Here is a 24,914-nt window from a genome sequence, read left to right on the forward strand (position 1 = left end):
GTACAATAAAGCTCACCTCCTCGTTAAAACAATCCATGTAAGGAATGTGCACTATTTTAGAGGTTCATACTTCCAGGAAGCTTCTGGGAAGCCACAATTATCTTTTCAAACAATATGTGTACTGCCTTACATGTTATTTTAAACTTTTTTTAAAAAAAAAGTTTTTACCATGGTTGCCACTTCACTAAATTTCAGAGGTATAATGCTAAATTCAGCAGGGGCTGAGTGAGTTTACCACTGCCATCCTCTGAGGTTGAGAGAATGTGACTTGCCCAAGGTCACGCAGTGGGTTTTTTATGCTTGAACCAAACTCTGGCCTCCAAAGTCACACTCTTTTTTTTTAAGATTGTAAGCCTGGGGGCAGGGAAATGTCTAATTTAAAATAATGTAAGCTGTTCTGATAGCCTTTTGGCTGAAGAGCAGGGTATAAATACTATAAACAAACAGTCCAACATACAGTAGCTATTCATTTTTTTTTAAAGATTCCAATCTGCCATAGCCCATCATATTACAGTGGGCTCTTGGTATCCATTGGGGTTTGGTTCCAGGATCCCTGTGGATACCAAAATCCATGGATGCTCAAGTCCCATTATGTACAATGGCATAGTAAAATAGTGTCCCTTATATAAAATGGCAAAATCAAGATTTCCTTTTTGAAATTTATATTTTTTAAAAATGTTTTAAGCTGTGGATGCTTGAATCTATGGATAATGAATCCATGGATACAGAGGGCCAACCGTATAATCAAATGAATGTGCATGCCATAGTGAAAAGCTATACAGGTAGTGTCAAAAGGCCAAATACAGTATGTATTGGACAAATTGTCTGAGAACAAAATACATTTCCAAACTATGTTTAAAATAATCACTGGATATATCAGTGATGCCATTGTGAAATCTAACTTGACATCCCTCTTCTTTAAATATTTAAAGAAATTTATTTAAGAACTGGAGCACACTTTTGTACTGATATTTTCCCAATGGTGACAACTCATTGTTGTTTTCTCTATATCATTTTAACAATCATATGCTTGAGTCAACAAATTTTAAAATGCTGGGATATGTTGTGAAACTTCAAATAAGATCCCAGAAGACAAGAACATCTTAAATGTGCTATCTACTTTTGTGTCTGTGCATTCAGATCTTGGATTCAAAGCCACAGAAGCAGATAGCACAGTTAAGTAATTTAACACAAGATATATCCTATAAAATGGTCTGCTGAGGGACTCCTGACCATTTATCATGGGAATCCACTTTGCTCCACTCGAACCCTCTAAGACAGTGCTTCTCAGGCTGGGAGACAAGCAATCGCCTGCTGCCCCCCCTCCTGTTGTATCAGTGACCAGCACTAAGTTTGTGCCCAGTAGGTACAATATTCTCTCTCTTTCTTTCCTGGAAACCTGACAGGGACGGGCAACCCATGGCTCAGGAAATGGAACCAAATTCCAGAGACCATCATTTTGAGTTACTCTGAAATAAGGCATACACTCACTTAACTGTAGCACAGCCCTGGGGAGCTTCACCATATCAAATGGTCTGGAATGGTGATTGAAAATGCATTAAATACTGTGCTGCAACCTACATCTTGCAGAAGACAAGTGGTGAAAAGAAACTTGTCTCTAAGATAACACTGGCTATCATTGCTGATTTTCTAGTTATGGAATCCTGATAAACCTCTGAAACAGCCCAAAGTGCTATAGAACAGTTCTCTGATGTGGGAGACTAGAAATCATCCCCCCATTGTTCCAGGGACTGGCCTATTTCTTTCCTGGAAACTTACCAGGGAACAACAACAAGTGGCTCAGGAATCAGCACTTGTTAAGGGCTAATGAGATACTTTCAGTTGCACTGCCACAGAACATATTTCAAAAAGCACTACTATAGGTGACTATGGCCCGTTACAAATGGGCCTAAAAGTGCGTGCTCCATGCGTGCTAGGGTTAAAAAGGGGTGCCCTTTCTGGACGCCCCCAACCCTAGCATGTGCAGAGCACGCACAAAATGGCAGCGGCTGTTCCACACGGCCACCACCATTACGACGTCATGACCGCACCGCCTCTATACGGGGCAGCGCGGACATGACGTTGTCACGCCGTGCCAGGGCACATAGTGCGACCCTTCCCCGGCCGCAAAAGGAGCTCCGAAACGGAGCTCCTTTTGCCATTTGCGTCGCTAGGCGCAGCCTTCAGACAGCTGCGCCCAGCGATGCAGAGGAGAAAGGGGCCAAGCAGCCCCTTTCTCCTCCTCCCCGCCGCCGCAGGGTGTCCTTGGGGCTTGAAGCCCCAAGGACACCCCTTTCCAGGCTGCGGGGAAGGGGCCTTTTGCCACTTCCCTGCAGTCTGGAAAGCGGCAGATCGGGGCCTCAGCAGCTGCCGCTTTGGCCACTGAGGCCCCGATCCGGCTGGGAAAGGGGCAGGTGCAAGCCGCTGCTTTTCAGCGGTCTGTAACCCGCCATTGTATTTTTTTCTACTTAAAACTTGAATTAAAGCTGAGTATAGGGCCACCTAAGTATACAATGTAGGGCTACTTTAATCTGTACTGGTGTTTTTGTTATACAGTGGATCCTCATTATACGCGGGGGTTTGGTTCCAGGATCCACCGCGTATAAAAAAAACGCGTATGCTCAAGTCCTCAGTTAAATTTACCTTCACTTGATGTCAGCAAGGCTGAGAAGCACTCTCGGGGCAGGGGAGAGGCTTTGGGGAAGAGCTCTAGCACCAGGGAAACATTCTCTCTTCCTCCTCCCCATGTGGCTCGAGAGAGAGAGAGATTGCAGAGCATCCCCACAGCAAAGCAACCTCTCCACCCCCAAATGCAGACCCATGGGGCTCTCATCTGCATCCTTTAAACCCTGTTTTTGGATTGATTCCTATGGGGAAGGGAGGAGGATGGAGAGAGAGATTGCAGAGCATCCCTACAGCAAAGCAACCTCTCCACCCCCAAATTCAGACCCATAGGGCTCTCATCTGCTTCCTTTAAACCCTGTTTTTGGATTGATTCCTATGGGGAAGGGAGGAGGATGGAGAGAGAGAGAGAGAGAGAGAGAGAGAGAGAGAGAGATTGCAGAGCATCCCCACAGCAAAGCAACCTCTCCACCCCCAAATGCAGACCCATAGGGCTCTCATCTGCTTCCTTTAAACCCTGTTTTTGGATTGATTCCTATGGGGAAGGGAGGTGTGGGATTTCAGTAAGCCGAGGGACTCAAGGAGAGGCAAGCTCCAAGCCCCAAGCCTCCCTTCTTCCTGTTTCCTGGGAGCAGTGCCAACTTCCTCTCCTGAGCCACATGGGGAGGAGGAAGAGAGAATGTTTCCCTGGTGCTAGAGCTCTTCCCCAAAGCCTCTCCCCTGTCCCAGAGTGCTTCTCAGCCTTGCTGACATCAAGTGAAGGTAAAAAAAAGTTCCTTCCTTTCAGTCCGCGTATGCTCAAATCAGCGTATACCAAATCCGCGTATAATGAGGACGGACTGTAACTGCAAATTTGAACAGTCCAGATAAGATGGTGTTCCATTATATAATAATTTAATTTGTTTTATTTATATACCGCTATTCCAAAGATCATAGCGGTGAACAGCAAGTAAGCTAATTAGCAAGTAAGCTAATTTGCCCCCAACAGTCTGGGTACTCATTTTAGCGACCTCGGAAGGATGCAAGCCTGAGTCGAGCTTGGGCCCTTTTGCTGGTCTTGAACTCGCAACCTTGTGGTTTTGAGTGAATGGCTGCAGTACAGGCATTTAACCACTGCGCCACCATTTTCTGTAACGAACATAAAATATGTGAAAAATAGAGATATATGCTTGAAAATACACATAGGCATATGCTGGCTGGGGGATTCTGAATATAGTCCAAAATTAACTTCCCAAACTCTGTATCCTTTACATATTTACTACACATATGGGTGTATGTTTTCCTATAATAAACAAACAATGTATCCAGACTGCCATGCCTTGTTGTGAAGCAACTGTTTGGCTCAAACGTTAGTTAATGAGCTCCATTTATGTACATGTGATACTGCAATCTATATTATATGTAGCAAGAATAAAGACATTGCTGAAATGGAGGCTAAGCACAGAATGGTCAAGAAGGAAATGATCCAGTAAGCACTAACTCGCTAGGATCAGGACTTCTGAAATAAAACTAGAAAACTTAAAAATCTGCTGAACAGAAATGTTTTTCATCTTCATTTATCTTTAAATTTGACATTATGTTTGTTTTAAGAATGGACCTATCAACTCCTTGAAACCAAGTTAATCAGGAAAACTATGACCCCACCACCCATCCACATACCCCTCCAACTTAAAATACACTAGAAACATAAATATTTAGGGCTGCGTCTGCGGTTAGCCATTATGTAACTAACATTTTGCTTCAGCCCTCACCTACTCAAGGCCCTTGAAAAGGAACTATACAGCTGTTGCACAAAGATAAAATTTTAAAATAAACATTAATCCACACAAAGGTATACAAAGGGGGTGATAAAATAGTTTACAAAGCAAAACCATGCTTATAAAACATGTTTAATATGGTACATTTAATTATTTCCTAGTGACAGATTTATTTAGCATTGTTAGGTTCAGCCATAATCACTACTGTTGCTAATACCTAAATCTTATCCACAAGATAGCATTCATTCAAAGCAGATACATACAATTTGTTAATATATGTGAAAAACAGAGGAAAGCCAAACAAATCTAGGAATACAGCAAAAGCGTTTTCTTGCACATGTTTAGCATGTGTCATCTTAGAATAAGGAAATTTTAATACTGGCTGGCAGAAATTGTAGTCATCTGAGGAAGTGAACGGAAGACTACAAAAGCTCATGCTGTCAATTACTTTCTTTCAGTTAGGCCCATTATAAATGGGCGTAAAGTATGCACCGAGCGCGTACTAGGGTTAGGAAGGGGCGTCTCTTACAGATGCCCTTAACCCTAGTACGCGCTCGGCGCATACAAAATGGCGGCACCCGCTCTCCATGGGCGCCGCCATCTTGACATAGCGGATGCTTAGCGTCGGCACACCGCACAGTGCTAATGACATTGCGAGTACGCCATTGGCGCCTTGCGGTGTCATTAGCGCACAGCAAGAAGAAGCGCCATTTTGGGGCTTCTTTTTTGCGGCGCCGAGGAGCCTTGCGGTTTGGCCGCTGGGGCTCCTCGCCGCCGCAAATGACGGTGCCGGCAGACCGCCTGTTTTGGGAGGTCTGTACCGCGCCTTAGTCTCAATGGCACTACAAGATCTCTCTACATACAGATTTCTCAAAGTTCTCTGTAATGGTGTTTGCCTGAAATGAGTGCAAGTACTGCCCCGAAAGACTAAATATGCAGCTTGGGTCATTCTGAAAGCCAGTGTTGCCCATGGAGGTGCAATTCAGTTGGTTTATATCCATTTCAGCTGATTCAGATGACTCAGTGTAGAATAGACCAAATGGACTTTACCCTGATTATTCATAAACTCTTACATCCAGACTAGACTACTGCAAAGCATGGAACATGGAAGATATTCTGTAACATCTACAGTGGCTGCCAGTGCACTTCTAATAAAAATACTCACTGTAATTTTTAAAAACCCTAAACCAGCCCAACAGGCTACGTGCTGCCCTCAACCCCATCTCATGATGCTGTCTAGATACTGCAGGACCACTATTTCTACTGAAACAACAGGAGAAGGAAAATTTTACATAGAAAATCAATGAGTCTGCCCACCATCAGGTACAATTCTAAAATGGCATGTCCCATGAATCATACACAAAAGGTTTCCCATTCCTACCATGAACTGTTTGGAACTAGTTTATTTGAAAAACCATGTGCTTGGCACAAAGTTTGATAGAGCTGGTGCATAAAGGATGGTTTAATACCTTCAAGACTTAGGGCTTTATGTGGCTTCCATCCTCTTAGGATGCATGCATCATTTAAACAGCATACCTCCAAGGTGACCTGAAGCAGCTTTATTTTGGCCTCTCTGTTTGGGCCCTGAGTTTTTGTGGGTTTTTCTGGAAGAACATGGCCACACAGCCCAAAAAACCCACAGAAAACTATGGATACCGGCCGTGAAAGCCTTCGACTTCACTTTCAATTGTGTTTTTAAATGGGCCTTTTTATTACAATTTCCTTTTAGCTGTTAAAGATTGTTTGAAATTTAAATTATTAGTACTTTTATGTTAGATTTTAGTTTCACATGGCCGACTGGTTTCAACTGAAAAAAAACAATGGTCTTCTAGTTGTAATTGGTTTATGTGCATTATGTGTTTTTAACTGATGACATGTGTTGTATTTTAATCTGTTGCTTTTCCCTGCCCTGATCCATATGGAGAGGAAGGCAAGAAAGGAGGAAGAGGAAAAGGAAGAACGGTGTTAAATTTTAAATTGTATTAATTGAGTGTTTGTGATGTGCCTTCCTATAGATGGCACAAAAATATTGAAATAAATTTTAAAAAGAAGCCAAACACACCCAAAATCTAAGTCAAACTCACTGGGATTTGCACTCATCAATCGCCATATTCATATTAAGATTATGTTTACCTGCAAAGAACAATACGTCTCATTAAGTCTGTCAGGCAAAGAAGTAATGCACAATTCCAGTCATACAGAAGCAGCCAGTAGCTAAATGATTCATATGTTGATATTCCAAACTACTTACAATGTTCATCCAACTTTTATCCTCACATCCTGCTGCCAATCTCCCAACTAGGTGATATTATTATTATTATTATTATTATTATTATTCTTATTTACTACCTTTATTTATAAAGCCCATGGAGGGCTTTAAACGTCGACAGCAGGAGCTTGTACTGAATACGGAAAGGGAGGGGGAGCCAGTGAAGGGATGCAACAACAGCAGGGAGATGTGGTCAGAGCGGTGGGCGGATGTGATAATGCGTGCAGCTGAATGCTGGGCAAGATTAAAGGACGGAGGTGAGAAAGAGGAAGCCCAGCAGGAGGACTTACAGTAATCAAGTTGAGACACTAGGGCATGGACCAGGATCTTGGCAGTAGAGGCGGAGAGATAAGGTCGGATTTTAGCAATATTGTACAAAAGAATCTACAAGCCTTGGCTGTGGTCTGGATCTGAGGGATACACGACAGAGAAGAGTCAAAGATAAGCCAAGACTGCGGGCTTGCTGGACTGTTGAATAGAAAGTTGTCCACAGAGACAGAAAAGGAGTGTTGAAGGTGGGGCTTAGGAGGAAAGACAAGAAGCTCCGTCTTGGACATGTTGAGCTTCAAACGCCGATGGCGCATCCACTGCGAGAAGCTGTGAGACATGATGAAACTTGCTGTTCAAGCCTTGGAGAAAGGTCGGGGGTGGAAAGATACAACTGGGTGTCATCGGCATACAGATGGTAGGAAAAACCAAAAGAGCTAATGAGTTTACCTAAGGACAGTGTGTAGAGAGAAAACAGAAGGGGACCCAGAAACAGAGCCCTGGGGAACTCCAACAGATAAGGCAGGAGATGAAGTCTGACTGCCTGAAACCACTGCAAAAGATCTGCCAGACAAATAAGATCGAAACCAGTCGAGAACGGAGTCTGAGAACCTAAGGTCAGAAAGTATCAACTAGAAGACTGTGATCAACGGTGTCAAAGCTGCAGACAGATCAAGAAGGATGACAACAGAGTAAAGGCCATTTGCCTTGGCCAGTAAAAGATTGTTTGAGCTTGGTAAGGGCTGTCTCTGTAGAATGCCGTGGGCGGAAACCAGACTGAAAGGATCGAGAATGGAGTTGGCTTCAAGAAACTCGAGACAGCGAGAATAAACAACCATTCCAAAACCTTAGAAAGAAAGCGAAGAGAGAAATCGGACAATAGCTAGACAAAGAGAGGGTCAATTCCAGAAAAATCCAGAAAAACTATTAATTAAGTAGCCACATGCAAAGAAGTTGATACTATGAGCTGCTCATAAACATCTGTTTCAGATGGGAGCACATGCCATTCACACACACCTCTCTCTCTCTCTCTCCTCCCTTTCTATTTTCTGTCATCTGGTTGCACTTAAAGCGCTGGACCAGTGGAAGCACTGGTAAAAGCAGAAGGAATTTTGACACTATTTGGATAATGTGATGGCAGCAAAGGAGGCCTGTACCATCCTGTGACAATATAGGAGCCCTGGTGGCGCAGTGGTTAAATGCCTTACTGCAGCCATTCACTCAAAACCACAAGGTTGCGAGTTCAAGACCAGCAAAAGGGCACAAGCTCAACTCAGGCTTGCATCCTTCCGAGGTCGCTAAAAGGAGTACCCAGACTGTTGGGGGCAAATTAGCTACTTGCAAATTAGCTTACTTGCTGTTCACCGCTATGATCTTTGGAATAGCGGTATATAAATAAAACAAATTATTATTATTATTAATATTTACCATGTGATAGATCACTTGAATTTATTTTCATTAACAGCTATGTAGACAGCTGAGAAGTGAACTACAGGGACAATGGGAGGAGACAGATATGATGCAGACAAGGTGGTAAGTGCTTTTCAGAACACACTAAACAACAGGACCTATGGAATTTGGCTAGCAGCTGCCACACTGTTTCAGCTATTCTATATGAAACAAATTATAGTTTTATTTCCCTGCATAGTGGGTAAAAATAATATAAATTGCCCTATTTTCCAGTGTATAAGGCGATGGGGCGTATAAGATGACCCCCCAACTATTTAAATAAAAATATGAGTTTACCATATACTCGCTGTACAAGACCACCGAGGCCTCGGAAGGCCGGCGCTGGACGGCGCCCGACACCACATAGGGCCGGCCTCCAACACCTCAGAAGGACAGCGCTGGCGCGCTCATGCCGCCCCTTCGAGCCGGCCTCCGAAGCCTCGGAAGGCCGGCGCTGGGCGCGCACCCGCCCCCCCGGGGCTGGCCTCCGTCTTCCGAGGCCTCGGAAGGCCAATGCGGGGCGGGGTCGCACCAGCCCATGGAGCCGGCCCCAAGGCCTTAGAAGGCCGGCGCTGGGCGCGCGCCCGCCTCCCCATGGGCTGGCCTCCGGCCTCCGAGGCCTCAGAAGGCCGATCTGGGCGGGGTCGCACCGGCCCATGGAGCCGGCCTCCGAAGCCTCGGAAGGCCGGCGCTGGCGCGCGCCCGCCACCCCATGGAGCAGCCTCCAGCCCAAGGCTTGGAAGGCCAGTGCTGGGCAGGGTCGCGCCGGCCCATAGAGCCACCTCCGAAGCCTCGAAGGCCACGCTGGGGCGCTCACGCCGACCCATGGAGCCGCCCTCTGGCCCCCGAGGCTTTGGAGAGCCGGCGTTGGGCGCGCGCGTGCCGGCCCATAAAGTTTCCCTCCGGCCTCCTTATACGGGGCGTATAAGACGACCCCACAACTTTTCAGAAGATTTAAAGGGGTTCAAAAGTCGTCTTATATGCCGGAAAATACGTAGAAAAAAAATATTCTATTTAAAATTAACTTTACAGAGCTTACAAAATTGGTTATTATTTCAAAACAAAGCAAATCTGTTTGTTTCATTAGATATGCTAAAAATACACAGATTGAGAATGAAACGTTATTTCAAAGATAGCCAATATCTGATAGGTAGGAAGTCACAATTTTAATGTTTTTCTTAAATGTTTTGGTTTTGGTCTTTTGTTTTTTTTTTAGATTAGACCAATTTTTATCTACATGCAGTTTTTGTTTGTGAAGAATGGAACAGGTATATACTATGTTATGTTATTTTCATACGTTAAAAGTCAATAAAAATAAACAAAAAAGATATGCAAGACTGTTGAAGTCTTCTGTTTATTTACTATCAATATAAAATTTGATAGTATCACATAGGAAAGGAATTCACTTCTTATTCGGCATTGTACTATCACTCTTTGGCTGGATGAGGGAAAACAAACTCAATGAATCCAGAGAAAAATGAGGTGCTCACGATAGGTATTCCAGTCCAGGGAGGGAGATTTGCCAAACAGTCCTGGACAGGGTCACACTTCCACTAAAGGATGAAGTTGCTGTCGGAGTACTCCTGGACTCGTCTCTACAGCTGTCATCTCAGGGGAAGCGATGGCCAGGAGTGCTTGGTACCAACTTCGGTTGATACACCAACTACACCCCTACCTGACCCAGGGGGACCTTGAAGCAGTAGTACACGCACTGGTAACCTCTCGTTTAGTTTCTGGTAATGCGCTCTACATAGGGTTACCTGTGTACCAAGTTCGGAAGCTTCAATTGATTTATGCGGCAGCCAGATGGTCACAGGAACATCAAGATCGTGACCATATTACTCCAATTAAGATCTCTTCATTCATTGGCTGCTGATCAGCTTCCGGGCACAATACAAAGTGTTGTCATTACCTTAAAGCCCTACATGGCTTGGGCCCAAGCTACAAGGAAACGCCTCTCCTTGCACTCCGCACATCCGCCTGCCCTCTCAGAACATCAGGGAAAAAACTATTGAATAACAGAATCAGAGTTGGAAGAGACCGCAAGGGCCATCCAGTCCAACCCCCTGCCATACAGGAAACTAAATCAAAGCATCCCGACAGATGTCCATCCAGCCTCTGTTTAAAGACCTCTGAGAAAGAGACTCCACTACAACTGAGGGAGTTTGTTCCAATGTCGAACAGCCCTTACTGTCAGGAAGTTCCTCTTAATGTTGAGGTGGGAATCCTTTTCCTGAGCTTGTATCCATTGCTCTGGGTCCTATTCTATTGGAACATATGAAACTAGACTAATTACAACTTCCCATAAAGGGTTTGCAGCTGTGGCCCCTAAATTATGGAACAACATATCGGAAGAGATCCATCTCATTACCACCTTAGAAGCCTTAAAAGGCACTTAAGATGGATCTCTTCTGGCGGGCCCCCTACCCACCTGACCTTTTATAGCTGGTATCATGGAACATTCCCATTCTGACTGATAGCATGGAAAACTGATGACGATTTGGCCTTTTTGTATTGGTATAATATTGTTGTTGTTTTATTGACTGTATTTTAGATAATATGTATTCATATTGATTGTTTGTTTTATTCTCTGCTGTAATCCCGCCTCAATCCGCAGGGAGAGGTGGGAAATACAAATAAATTATTATATTATATTATTATATTATTATATTATTATATTCACCTGAAATAAAGGGAGAAAATACAGGTGATTCCACAGAGTGTGCATTTTCTCTGACTAGTTTCATATACATCTTTTAATATCTTGATAAATATAGCACCATGGGACCCCCAGACTCTTGCTGGAACACTGAATTTTAGGTTAATCACATGGAAGAAGTGGAAGAATACAAGTACTAACACTTGATTGATATCTGCTACATCAGATTTCAACAAAGATTATGTCAAATATACTACTTTTAATGGAAGTAAAAACACATTCAGCTCCAAGCCATCAACTCATAAGTTGTGAACAACTAAAGCAATGGCTGGAAGAATAGAAAAAGAGTCACTAAAAAGGGTCAGTTGTTTCTCACATCTGAAATGAAAACAGAATGCAGCTGAGAGGAAAATTTATCCCACCTGAATGTGTGGAGATGGTCAGATCTTGATCAACTATGTAACTAGGGCCTGTTACAGACAGCCAAAAAAGCTGCTTCGAGTCACAGTGGAGGTATGGTTTTTTCAATGATGCATGTGTCCTAAGAGTCAGAAGCCCACCAAAGCCATGCCCAGTCCTAGGGCTGGAGCGTGGCTTGGTGTGACCTCTGGACTCTTAGGACGCATGCATCATTGAAACACTGTACCGTGAACCTCCACTGTGACTCGAAGCAGCTTTATTTTGGCTGTCTGTAACAGGCCTATGTGATTGTGCTTTGTTTATTTCAATAATATTTCTTTGTCTTGCTACTGCTACTTATCATGTTTTTCTCCATCAGTATTTACTTCTCACGCTCAAAAATGTATGAGCCTCTCTAGGCAAACCTAACTCCCATCTAGTTCATTGTTTATTAACAGCAACCATTTGTCTGCATAAAAACTCATCGGTGTGGAAATACATACATACATGCATGTTGTGTACATCCCGTGCAATGCTGATCTGGTTTCTCTCACAAAACAGTATGCAAGTCGCATAGACAATTTAACACTTCAGTTTAATACTTCAATATCTATCTTAAAATATTTATTATACAGGTACCTCAGGAGCCAGCATGGCATAGCAGTTTGAATGTTGGACTATGACTCTGGAGACCTAAATTTGATTCCCTACTTGGCCATGAAACGCACTGGGTGACCTTGGACAAGTTACATACTCTCACCTTAGGAGAAGGCAATGCCAAATTTCCTCTAAAAAATCCTGCCAAGGAAATTCATAATAGATTCGCCTTAGGATCATGATAAGTCGGAAACAACTTGAAGGTACACAACAACAACAGATACATTCTCATTCTCATGTATCTCATTCTTATACATGTATCTTGGATTGGCATCTATGATCACATTTATGCACATTTAGTTACAGCAATACTGCAGCATCAATCAATCTGTAATAATAGGCTCTTCTATTACCTGGGCAACACAGGTAGGGTTAAAAGCTAGGCTTAACAAAAGGTAAATGATATGTGGTTTTAAGTTATATTTATTGGAGGTCACTACCATGTAAGAGCAACAGAGATCAGAAGAGATAATTGCACAAAAAGGATGACCCATTAGGGAGCAGTGTGAAAGCTTCTCCATGCTCTCACATAAGAGATTATAAAACTCATTGTTTCACAAGGCACACAGAGAGACAAAGAAATTGAGAATTTGGGACTGATGAAGAAGTGTGGGCATGCTACCTAGTTCATCTCCCCTAAGGAAGCTTGGTAGTAGGTGTCTAGACTCCCAAGTTCCAATAAACAGCATCTTTATTGTGAGTAGAATAGGAACGTTCAGCTAGCCACGTTAAGGCTTATGTTTCTTTTAACCTTAGCTGAATATGACCTAGACTGTTTCATAACTTTATAACTGCTCTAAGTAATGCCTGAAGGAAGGTACTTTCATGTATAAGATACCCATTTGGTCATATAGATTACTGATGTAGAATAAAAGCTTTCCTTTGAAGACCTCTTCTTCCCACACTGTCTTTACATGTTTTTGCTCAATGTGTGTGTGCATATGTGAATAGGATTCTCATCTCCCACAGAAGGGGGAGGGAAAGTGTCTGCAAAGTCAGAAGTGGAAAGTGCAAGTTAAATCCTCAGTAACGTCCCACTGAGTTACTGAGTAACATGGAGTAAATCAGTGGGTGGTTGCACCTAGATCAGTGATATCCAAACTCTGGCCCTCCAGGTGTTTTGGACTTCAGCTCCCAGAAGCCCAGCCCATTAGCCTAGATGGCTGGTGCTTCTGGGAGCTGAAGTCCAAAACACCTAGAAGGCCAGAGTTTGGACATCACTGACCTAGATGATCTTCAAGGATCCTCACTCCTAAAAAAGAGCAGGATCTGGGGCTGTTACACAGACACAACAGTGCCCTGTGGTAGTAGGAGCCCCAATTACACTATCTAAGATCATTTACTGAACTAAATCATCAAATAATAGTTATGACAATAGGTCATACATATTAAAATAGTCCCAAGGCAGTTATGACATATTAAAATTTTGTACTGGCAACCTTAATGCATTTCTGAGGAGCTCACAAGTGATTAAAATATCTTCTGGAAGAGAAAAATTAATTCATGGATTTCCTTTAGGACATAATGTCCTGGGGAATATTCAACAAAACAGGAAAGCAGATGAAAAGCCATCAGTAACAAAAAATGAATAGTACTAGAGTGAGCTACAGTGAGCCATGAGCCCACATGCTTTCTGCCTGCACACACTCTTCCAAAGAAATCAGAAGGACTTTCTTCTATATTTTTAATCACTAATTTTGTCTTGATACTGGTTAATCTTGGCTACAATTAGTAAAAACAAGTTGGTTTCAAACCATGGACTACAGATTAATGTGTTACACTTTTCACATATCATACTTTTTGGAAGACAGTTCTCTGTTTCAAGTGCTCTTTGCCTAAAGTGATGCCCACTCTAGATTATTGAAATAAAAAGAACTTGAAGAAGGGATAACAGTTCTTGAAGTGCTCCATCAATAGTAAGCAGACAGAAGAGGTACATGAGCCACTGAATAGTTTTTGTAGGTTTTTGGGCTATGTGGCCATGTTCTAGAACCCCACAAAAAACTATGGATGCCAGCCATGAAAGCCTTCAACTCCACTTGTTAATAGTTTCCCCCCTCTACTGGCAAATACACTGCATTACTATATAAAACAAGAGTGGTTCTATTCATTTACTGTATATACTCATGTATAAATCTAGAAATTTTAGTCAAAAAATTGACCCAAAAACCTAGGTCGACTTATCCACGGGTCAATGTAAATACTATACTTTTACTCTTATTAAAAAGAGAACCATCCATGGTGAAAGGCAAGAGTGCAATCTGTCCTGGAAGCACTGACCTCTCTCTGCTTTCTCTTCCATCCATCCTTTAGTGTGAACCAAAACCATTATGCCTGCCCGAATTTTGTAGGTTCTTTGGCATTGTTTTCCTTTGCTCCATCGCTTAGATCCTTTTTTGCCTTCCCTTACGTTTTACCCTCAACTTATCCAAGGGTCATATCAAAATCCATAATTTTGCCCCAAAAACCTGCCCTCGACTTATATATGAGGTCGACTTATAGTCGAGTATATACGGTAAATTAACAAGTGCAAGTTCTACACAAATCTGTTTCCTCTTTTTTCAACATTTTTGCTAACACACTTGGGCTGCATTTCCACTGCAGAAATAAACTACAGTTCCCAGAATTCTATAGCACTGAGCCATGGCAGTTAAAGTGATGCCAAACCAGATTATTTCTGCAGTGTGGGTGCAGCCAAAGACATTATTTTTGGTGCCCTAATCTCTTCACAGCTATTTCACAGGACAGCTGTTCCATAGACTGTACAAGTCTAAGGCACATCAAAGCTGGTTATTCTTCATGTGAACTGGCTCATTACCCATTATTAAGAAAGCAATCATAAATGTTGCATTCTTCCTAACCCAAACATAGTTAATCATTTTTTATTTTACCAGTATGATCTTGCTACATGTACAAAACAGTTTACTTTGGAAATAACATTTTTAAAGCCACTAGCATTTGCTATAGTGTACATGCAAATATATAAAAGCTTCAATTATTTAGTCTCACTCCTTCAACAGTGTGGAAGGAAGAGAATTGTGGAATGGAAGTATAGTTGCTTACCTCCAAAAATGAAAAGCGAACAGAGGACTGCATGGACTGCAAGGGCTTGTTGGGGTTGGGCTCAGGCTTCTTGGGGTGAGACTGAAAGTTAAAATAATGTCATCTCTAGTAAACTGAAGCTCAGGTTTTTTTTAAAAGAAAAACTACAGTATTATTGCATTAGGGGATTTGGCTTTAAAGATAAACAATTAAATCTTCTCTTTGATGGAATAGTAAATTTGTTAAAATAGTTAAAAGTGATCACATTAAAAAGAGCAAGGATGTAGCAAGCTCCATTGTGGACTTCCATAAAAAAAGGGCTATGAATGTCACAAATCCCATACTTTCAGAAAATTCCAGATTAAAAATGAAGGGGCTAAAACCCTTTTAAGCATGCACATGTTGGGGTTTTTTTCATTACACAAGCAAACACTGTGAGTGTTTATTAAATAAACCTAATTTCATACATTGCTCATAAAAATGAAACTGGCACAAGTTTACAAGTAAAGTTTGACAGATTAACTAACTTCCAGGAGAAATGAATGCCTCCAAGACTAAATTGCCATGCACAAAATTTTTCAGTTAGTAACTATTGTGTCTCAGATTAACTTCCTTGACTAGAATATTACACTCTGAAAATCTAAATTAAGCAGCGACAACTACTATATCTGCCGGATGGAAAATTGCAAATGCCCCGAAGATTGCATGGTGCCATTTCACCATGTCTCCCATTCAAACATTCCTCAAACTCGCCTTTTCTCTCTTGTGCCTCTTCCTCAACACAGCCATTTCCTTGCTGGTGGGAGGGGGGAAGCAGAAGAAAAGCATCCAGCTGTTTTCCTATATTTGGACATAAAGTGACAGGCACCTTCAGGGACCTCTACAGAAATCTCCTGGGAAATCCCTCAAGATGATGTCACTGATGTGCATTCAGCTACAGGAAAACAGCCAGGCACTTCCCTGCCACTTTCCCACTCTCTCCATCAGCAAGAAAATGGCCATATTGGGGAGGGATTAAAGCAGAGAAAATGTGGGTTTGGAGAAGATTTTGAGAACAAATTCCAGTCTCCACAAAGACCAAAAAAAGTGATTAACAATGGCGTTAGCTGGGCTTACACCATTGTAATTCACTAATGCCAAGATCAAATGAAAAAGTTAATTTCAACATTTACTATGAGAATGCCATTTGTGAAAAAATATGATCACAAGTCTGCATTTGCATAAAATTATTATTATTAAAACCATTTCTACCTCAGTCTTCAGCTGAAAAAGATTCGCAGCGTAGCATACAAAAATTCCAACTACAACTTTGTACCATTCTGCTTGGAGAGATCTTGCTGAAGTAAATTTGGGATAATAGAAGCATATTTGGAAGCCTAATTTTACCCTGTCATTTTTGCATTCAATTTCATTTCTAAATATGACACAATTTATATTGTGTATACTGATGATTTTCATAAACTTCTGCCATTAATTCTTCCATTAATAACTCCATCAGGCATAATGACAATGGTGAGAGGAATGGTAACAGGCAAGCTACAAATATATCATCAAAATTACATTAAACAACCTAACAGAAAATGTCAGAGACAAATTAGGCAGAACTCAGTTGTGAAAAGCTATAAAGTAATGCAAACAGAAGCAAAAATAGTAACCACTAGAGTAGGTCAGGAGAACATGACCTTTTTTAGTAATATTTTTATTTGGGTTAGTAGTAAAATGTTGACAATTTGAATTAAAGACCATTATTTTTTTCAACCTCTAAAGTCTACCAAGGAAAATATCCAGCCAAAAACTAGGTTATAACTTAAAAATCCATCAATGGACCACTGCTTTTACTGATATTAGTGTACAGATAGTTGTAAAGATCCCACTCCATCCTAGAAAGTTTTTTGGTGAATCTTGAATCTAAAAGGTATCAGCCAAATAAACAGTTAAGATTGACAGTTTATCCAAGTTCTCAGTATAACAGGTAAGGTAACATCATGGACCATTTTGTTATCATGGTAACTTGGTAATTAAAAAGTATTTGGTATTTTTGAATATAGGGTAATAGTCAATTATAACAGCAATTAATTTTAAGGAAGAAAACAAAAAACATACTGTACTTTCTTTTATGAACTCATATACGTACAATACCCTGAACAATATGTAGAAAATATTGAAGTCCATCCTTGTTATGACAAGACATGCCCCCTTTAAATATTTATTTTATAAGCACAGCTTCACAAATGCAGTTATATCCTTCTCTCAGGACATTATCTACAAATAATATACATTAATAGTGCAACCCTTGAATTAAATGGATCTTCCTCCCAACATTGCATTGCATCCTAATATCAGCAGAAATTATGACTTTTAATAATCAATTTTTCTGTAATAAAATTATATGAAGTGCTGAAAGGTACCAGAATACCATCTTCTTTAACAAAATATTTTTAGGACAGTTACAGCTTACTAAAAATGTTTTGCGCATATACATGTATTCAGACATAGATTGTTTTGCCAATTAACAAAATGCTGAATACTGAAATAACCCGGCCTTATGACTAACCTGTTCTGTTTTTCAAAATAACAAAACTGGCAGCTGAAATCTATTAAATCCTTATCCCAATAAAACCTTGTTAGTATACTGCCCGTGTGTGGACACACATATATCTACGCTACAAATTGTGTTTGTGACACAAACATGATTGCATTTTTTGTTGTGTCTATTAATTTAGAAACGCTGTGCTGCCACTTTGTAAATCAGAGGCTATGGCCAACACATTCATTATAAAACAAATATATGGGTGTTTTTATATAGCTGCCATCTAAATGCACACTAGAATCATTCAAACAAGTCCATTGGTTTTCAAAGACCACTACGTAAATACAGTTTTTACCTAGCCAAGCATATGTAATGCAAAGGCAAGAATATCAGACTAAAATGTCAGAATGCAATATATTTACTGATATTCTGCTACTGGCTAAAACATGGATCATATGCAACAAATTTTCACAAATAGCATTCCTTTTATGTTCTAATCTCTTGCAAGGCTCTCTATTATTCAGCAGAGAAAGAGGCCTTTCAAAAAGGCTGCACTGGGATAAACAAACAGTAAGAGAGAGGAGGGGGGGAAGCAATACCATGGCCTACTGAAGCATTATTTCACTGTATGCTTTTAGGATGCCCAGATTCATGCATTCAGACGCAGCAAGTTTAAATAAGCAATGTAATTTAATCTAAAATATACTGCAAAATCCTTGCTCTAGGCTCACACATTTGCTAAAAGCAACTACAATGCATTTTGAAAATGTTCCTGCGACCTAAAGCTGCAGTGCTCTGAGCCTGTCAGCATAAAACGAATGTTAAATAACTACAGCTTGCACAAAAGCTAGTGCCATGCAGAAAGCATTAAAATATTAAAAGGCAGACAATACTTACTCCAAGGTCAGCCCTGGAATTTGCAGCCTTTCCCGTTGGGCTTTCATGGCTGTTACGTTACCACATTCTACTGTAACCATGACACACATTCAGTGGCAGCATCCTGGTGATGACAGAGAGCCCAAATGAGCCACTAAAAAGGAATGGACTAACAATCTCTTGGGGGAGGGAGCACTGCAAGTTTGGGTCCTTCCACTTCAAGCTGTCATGAAGAAATGTCAGCTGCTTTTTTCCAGGTTAACCGCAAAGCGCACTGCACTGATTTTGCTAGCAGAAAGCAGGCTTCACGTCTGAGTATCAGCCTCTTCATTCTCAATATTTTAAGAAGCATTTCCTTGTTAACATGCAAGGACACATCATCTCCCTGACACAGAGACTGTCTCACTTAGAAGGTATAAGAAACAGGGGAAAGTGCAGTACTATATAGTTAAAACGTTACTCATCAGCACAAAATTAAGATACCCCACACTTTACTGTCCTATGAAACAGGATACAGCCATCCTCTTATCCTTTTCAGATGCTTTTGCAAAAAGGAAAAAAAATAGTATATGAGATCTGTCCCTTTAATTCCATTCAGGTAATTATTGTAAGTGTTAGGGAACAACGTTGGTACAGTGGTACCCCGGGTTACAAATATAATTCGTTCCGCAGCGCCGTATTTCTTCATTTGTGATTGAAAGTTAATCATCTCATTTGGAGGCGCTTTTACTTGACTACTAAAAAAAAGAAATGTTATAAATATTTCATTAAAGCAAGTTAGGAGCAAGAAAGGAAACCCAATGGTAGGCTCATTAATATCCCAGTATTTTTTTGAAGAATCATGTATATTTTAAAGATTTAAGATAATGAGATAACTAAAGCAACCACTGACAATATTGCTCATTTACAGGAGTTGTAAATATACATATAATCTTCAGTAACAAGAACTCAGCATTAAGAATTCTGAAATCACATGTAAACAAAATTCAAAGTGGCCTAGATGTGTTGGGCAGGGGTAGCGCCTCCCCAACTCTTTCAAGGGGATATTTGAAGGCCTTTTAAATCCCAAGGGAAAGCAGAAGATGAGAACGAACTCAGGAAGCTCAAATAGTTCCTAATAAAAACAAATAATTTTGCCACATTGTTATTTCGTGTTGTGCATCTTTTATATATTTTTTTTCTTCAGGCCATTCAGTCTTCCTTATCCAAAATGCTTCAGACCAGAAATGTTTTAGATTTTTTTCAGATTTTTTTAATATTGGCATATTCATAATGAGGTATCTTGCATATAGGTCAGAGGTCTAAACATGAAATTCATTTATCTATCATATACACCTTATAAGCATAGCCTTAAAGTAATTTTATATATAATATTTGTATTAACTTTGTCATGAAATCTAGTTTGTGTATACTGAAACATCAGAAAGCAAAAGTGTCACTGTCTCAGCTACAGTCAAACTATAACATTCACAGAGTGCCTAACATCAGCAATAGGAATTGCTCAAAATCCATTAAGGATGTATCCACACTGCAGAAATAATCTGGTTTGACACTAACTGCCATGATTCAATTCTATGGAACTCTGGGAATTGTAGTTTTGTGAGACATTTAGTGTTCTCTGTCAGAGGGCTCTGGTGCCACAACAAACTACAAATCTTTAGCATTGAGCCATGGCAGTTAAAAAGGTGTCAAATTGGATTATTTCTGCAGTATGGATGTTGGCTTAATTAAATCAGGAATGTTCTAATGTAGAGAGGTAATTTATTTTTTAGCTAAAATTGTTGGATTAAGTTGGAATTTCAGAATGAATTTAATTCCAGAATTAAGTTATTCATTAGGTTATTTAATAATTAAATGAGTACTAAAAGACCAACCAATTTTACATTTTAGAACCAATTTTACATAGGGAGCCCTGATAGCACAGTGGTTACCTGCTAGTACAGCAGGCAAAACATTGTGAGTTCAGTCCCAGGGTTCCAGGTTGAATCAGCCTTCTACCCTTTCATAGATCAGTAAAATAAGTACCGGTGCCAGCTTTTGGGGATCAACAGGTGTACACATTATACACCGCTTGGAGAGTGCTCAGCACTATAAAGCAGTATAGAGATGTAAATGCTATTGCCTTTGCTACATTTCCCAAATGGTTCTTTATCCAACCTAGTTCTTTTGGATTTTTTTCAGAACTGTTTCTTGCTTTTTTTGTTATTTCCTCAGAGTTGTGGAATTACACTTTTTATGTCAAAAGATTCAAACCATTTATTCAAGCGTAGTTCCAGCAGGATGAATCACATTAAGGGCTTTTAGTTTAGCAGTCTCAGTAACTGATTCTTTCCTTTCATATCTTAAAACAATAAAGGATCCATATCACTAAAATAAGATTTTCTTTTATCTATAAAAATTTGAGAACTTCAAGAAGTTGTAGAAACACTTGAAATTCATATGAAGCAAAGGCCAAAAAAAGAAAACAAATTCTTTAGGAACGTAATTTCAACAATTTGCTTATCTGCTTCACAAATCTTGGCTAAAAAATTACTATTTCTATCAAGAATAAACCCATTGAATCAATTGCTGAAAGGTAAATCATCACTATTAAATTCTATTGTGTCTGCTCTAGCTAGGACTAAGATTGCATTTAAATTACAGTCTCAGAGATTGAATCCATGCCAACAAAATAATCCAAATCCAGTGTGCAGTATTTTGCCAGATTTCATCCCGTTGCACCATTCTGACTCCTAAAAATCCAGACTCAGATTGTACTGACAGCCAGACATTTCCCCCAGATGAAATCAAATTGGTACAAAGGGCTTTTCTTCCCATGTGTTTTTTACCTTCCCAGTATGCATAAATCTTTCAACCAACAACCTTTCTTGTTATTCTGTCAATCTACCTTGCACTCTCATTGGATGGCTCTTTCATCCAATCCCTTTGCATCCCAGTGAGTAAGCAAGGGAACTTTAAATGTCTCCCGATACAGGAAGCCCTGGGGAAAAGGAGAAAAAAAATAAAATGTTTCTTCCTTGCTTCCCTTTCCACTCCGAATCCTTAATCAAATTAAGATGGATGTCTACATAAAAAGCTCCTTCTTCTCTGTGTGACATTTAGCTGGTGCTGCTTTCCTATCCAAGTGTTTCTGACAGCCAGGACTTCTCAGAAGCACTGAAAGCAACCCCTGGGCTTTGATATGAGATAGAAACAAACTTTGAATCTGTGCCTTTAGAAAAGCAGGGGCCATATTTGTTTCTTGTGTGAAGAGTGTGCCCACTGTCTTCCCACATCCTTCATTTAATGCTTTCAGGTCTGCTGAATGGCCTCCAGCTGCCCTTAAAAAATAAATCCAGACTCAAACCCAAATGTTACATTACTTGTGCTTCTGTTGAAATAAATCTTGAGTAAAAATAAATCTTATTCTTTTTTTTTTTGCTTCTGTCAGCTTGATTTATTAAAACACACTCAAAAATGCATGTGGATCCACTGCAAAAGAGCAAAAAATTGTGAAATGCTTGCCAGATGGAGGATGTCACCCACCAATCTGTCCTGCCCCCAACTACTCCACCTTGATGCCCCACCAATCTGGCAGGACAAAAATTGCAAAAATAAACAAACATATAGGGGGGAAAATTCTTGGAAACTGGTGTAAAAAGTGCTTTTTTTTCTAAATTGCATTATAACTAAAAGAATTGCTTCCTCTGTGAAAACAGACATACATTATGTGTTCCAAAAGCATCAGAATCAAGGTAGGTACAGATTTGTTTTTTCTAGTGTGGATCCAGCTAAAGACACATATGTCCAAACAATCTGAGTCAATAAAATTAAGTTCCATAAATGCAAATAATGTTTGGAGCAAATATTTATAAGATATGTTTGTATGTATAAAACGGTCTGTTTTAATTACCTTGCGAAATTTAATTTTAATTACCCTACAAAATTGTAGTGAAAAAGGAAGAAACACTACAAATCTGATACATTGAAAACATAAAATTTGATTTGGTTTTGAAATGTTTACTTCATGGCAGGCTGGAATTCACCAGATTGGGAATCACCTCAGTAACCTAAATGAGTTCAAATCTGCAGGCCCAGATGAACCACAATCCAAAGTACTGAAGGAACTTGCTGATGTACTCTCTGAACACCTTGCCATCATTTTTGAGAAGAACAGGTTGCTCACCTGTAACAGTATTTCTTTGAGTGGTCATCTGTGAATTCACATAAATGGGTTTTTACTGCACCTGCACAGTTAGATCAGAAACTTCTGGAATCTCTGGGCAAAACTTAGTTTGCAACTTTTTGGCAGTAGTTCCACCCATCCCATATAATGCCCCTGCTGAACCCACTCTTCTCCAGTTCCAAATAAGCCACGCAAAAGTGACAGCAGAATGAGCAGAACACTGAGGGGAGGACAGGCAGGATTTGTGTGAATCATGCCTCCACATTTGCCACAATGCTTGAAAGAGGCCATCGGAGCAAAGTGATCAAGTTGGTGATCCGACAAGATCAGATGAGGCTACCAGAGTCCAGAGGGAGATTGAGAGAGTGGTCAACAATTAAAGCCAGAGGTCAATTCCAAAGAGAGATTCCGTAAGAGCCATTAGCACTGAGACAAGAGCTAGAGAAGTTCCTTGAGCTGCAGAGCGTGGCGGAATGAAGGAACTGGAGAAAAGCGGGTCCAGCAAGGGCATTATATGGGATGGGCAGAGCTACTGCCAAAAAGTTGCAAACTAAGTTTTGCTAAGAGATTCCAAAAGTTTCAGAGCTAACTGCGCAGGCACAGTAAAACCCATTTGTGTGATTCGCAGAGACTACAAAGAAGAAATCATCAAACTCCCTCTCCTCAAAAGACAAAAAAGAAGCAAAAAAGAAGATCCAGGAAACTACAGACTGGTCAGCCTAACTTCAATACCAGGAAAAATCCTAGAACAGATTATACAGGAGTCCACCTGCAAATCTCTTGATAATAATGCAGTGATCAGTAGGAGCCAACATGGGTTTGTCAATAACAAATTCTGCCAAACTAATACAACAGAGAGAGAGAGAGAGATCAAGAAATGCTGAGATTACTTTTATCTGGATTTGAACAAAACATCTGATAAGGTCACCCACAATGTAATGGTTAAATATGAAACAGATGAGAACACAGTCATATGGACCCATCACTGGCTGGAAAAAAAAACCATGCTCAAAGAGTAATCAGCAATGGCTGCACTTCAAACTGGAAAGAAGTCTCAAGTCAAGTTCCTCAGGATTCTATCCTAGGGCCGTTACTCTTCAACATTTTTATTTATGGTTGAGATGACAAGGTGGATGAAATTGTTACCAAGTCTGCAAATGTTACAAAACTGGAAGTGATGGCTAACACACTGGAGAAGAGAGCAAAAATCAAAAGAACCTTGATAAGGCTAGAAAACTGGGCAGAAATTAATAAAATGAAATTCAATGGAGAAAAATGCAAAATTCTACATAGTATAAAAATACATACCAGATTCAAGGCCTATATGTTTACATTAACATTGGCACCTGGACAAGAGTGTACCAGGATGCAATAGAACACCAAAAGTTGTTTTACAAATAAAACAAAATATGCGATATTTTGTAAAAAAAAAAAAAATCAGTAACTTACTGGGTTTTAAAAAAATTGTACAGTTATATCTCAATTAATGAAGTAGATGTGTTCCCGGGGCCTTACTTCTTTAACATAAACTATGGTATCACAGGCAGAAATAACATGGAAAGTACAAGGATAGATTCCTATACCACAAAAAAACAAGATCAACTTGAGTGTGTTTAGGCAGATTTTTTTATTCAGAACTAAAAATACATATGGGTGAAATGAAACCAGACGAGATAAGCATTATGGGGATATATTAAAAAAAACATTTTAAATCTTCTACAGACCACTTCATGGCTTCTTCCAAAATGAATCCAGAGGGGTTTTTCCCCCCTTTCCCCAGCCTCTACTTTTCTAATGAAGTAATTTCCATTTTGATGTCCAAACTTACAGATCTATGCTTCTTTAACAAGGTGAGGGGAGTGAGTAAGGCTTGTGTGCTCTCTTGTCTCTTGGTTTTAACACATGCTCAGTATGGGCAGCTGCAGTTCATTTTGCCTGTTGTAAGGAAGCACACATGGCTACAGCTGGGCTGCCTAGGATAGAATCCTACTCTATCCGAAGCTTCATTTATTGGATTGTTTACTGCACACATGCTGCTTCAACCTCATGTCAAAATTCTGTATTAAAAATGTTATTAAAATGTTTTTTTAAATGATTTTTTAAAATCAAATCTATAAAACCTCTCCATTGGGAGAGGAGGGAAGATATAAATAAAAACTATTATTATTATTATTATTATTATTATTATTATTATTATTATTATTATTATTATTATTATTATT

At 40.1% G+C, this 24,914-nt stretch overlaps 1 protein-coding gene across 6 annotated transcripts in view; it reads right to left on the reverse strand.

Moving 5' to 3' along the window:
• MAST4 (microtubule associated serine/threonine kinase family member 4) overlaps positions 1 to 24,914 on the reverse strand; it is a 351,856-nt gene that overhangs the window by 163,239 nt on the left and 163,703 nt on the right. The window contains exon 1 of one of the 6 annotated variants that reach the window (XM_042450938.1): positions 18,549 to 18,746. The exons of 4 other annotated variants lie outside the window; for them this stretch is intronic. In XM_042450938.1, the coding sequence (XP_042306872.1) occupies positions 18,549 to 18,637 (89 nt within the window). In that variant the 5' untranslated portion in view covers positions 18,638 to 18,746. Of the gene's footprint in view, positions 1 to 15,142; positions 15,170 to 18,548; positions 18,747 to 24,914 lie in introns of those variants that run through there. One more of the 6 variants, XM_042450937.1, reaches the window with a different exon arrangement.

The sequence above is a fragment of the Sceloporus undulatus genome, chromosome 2 (genome assembly GCF_019175285.1).
Source record: "Sceloporus undulatus isolate JIND9_A2432 ecotype Alabama chromosome 2, SceUnd_v1.1, whole genome shotgun sequence".
NCBI lineage: Eukaryota > Metazoa > Chordata > Lepidosauria > Squamata > Phrynosomatidae > Sceloporus > Sceloporus undulatus.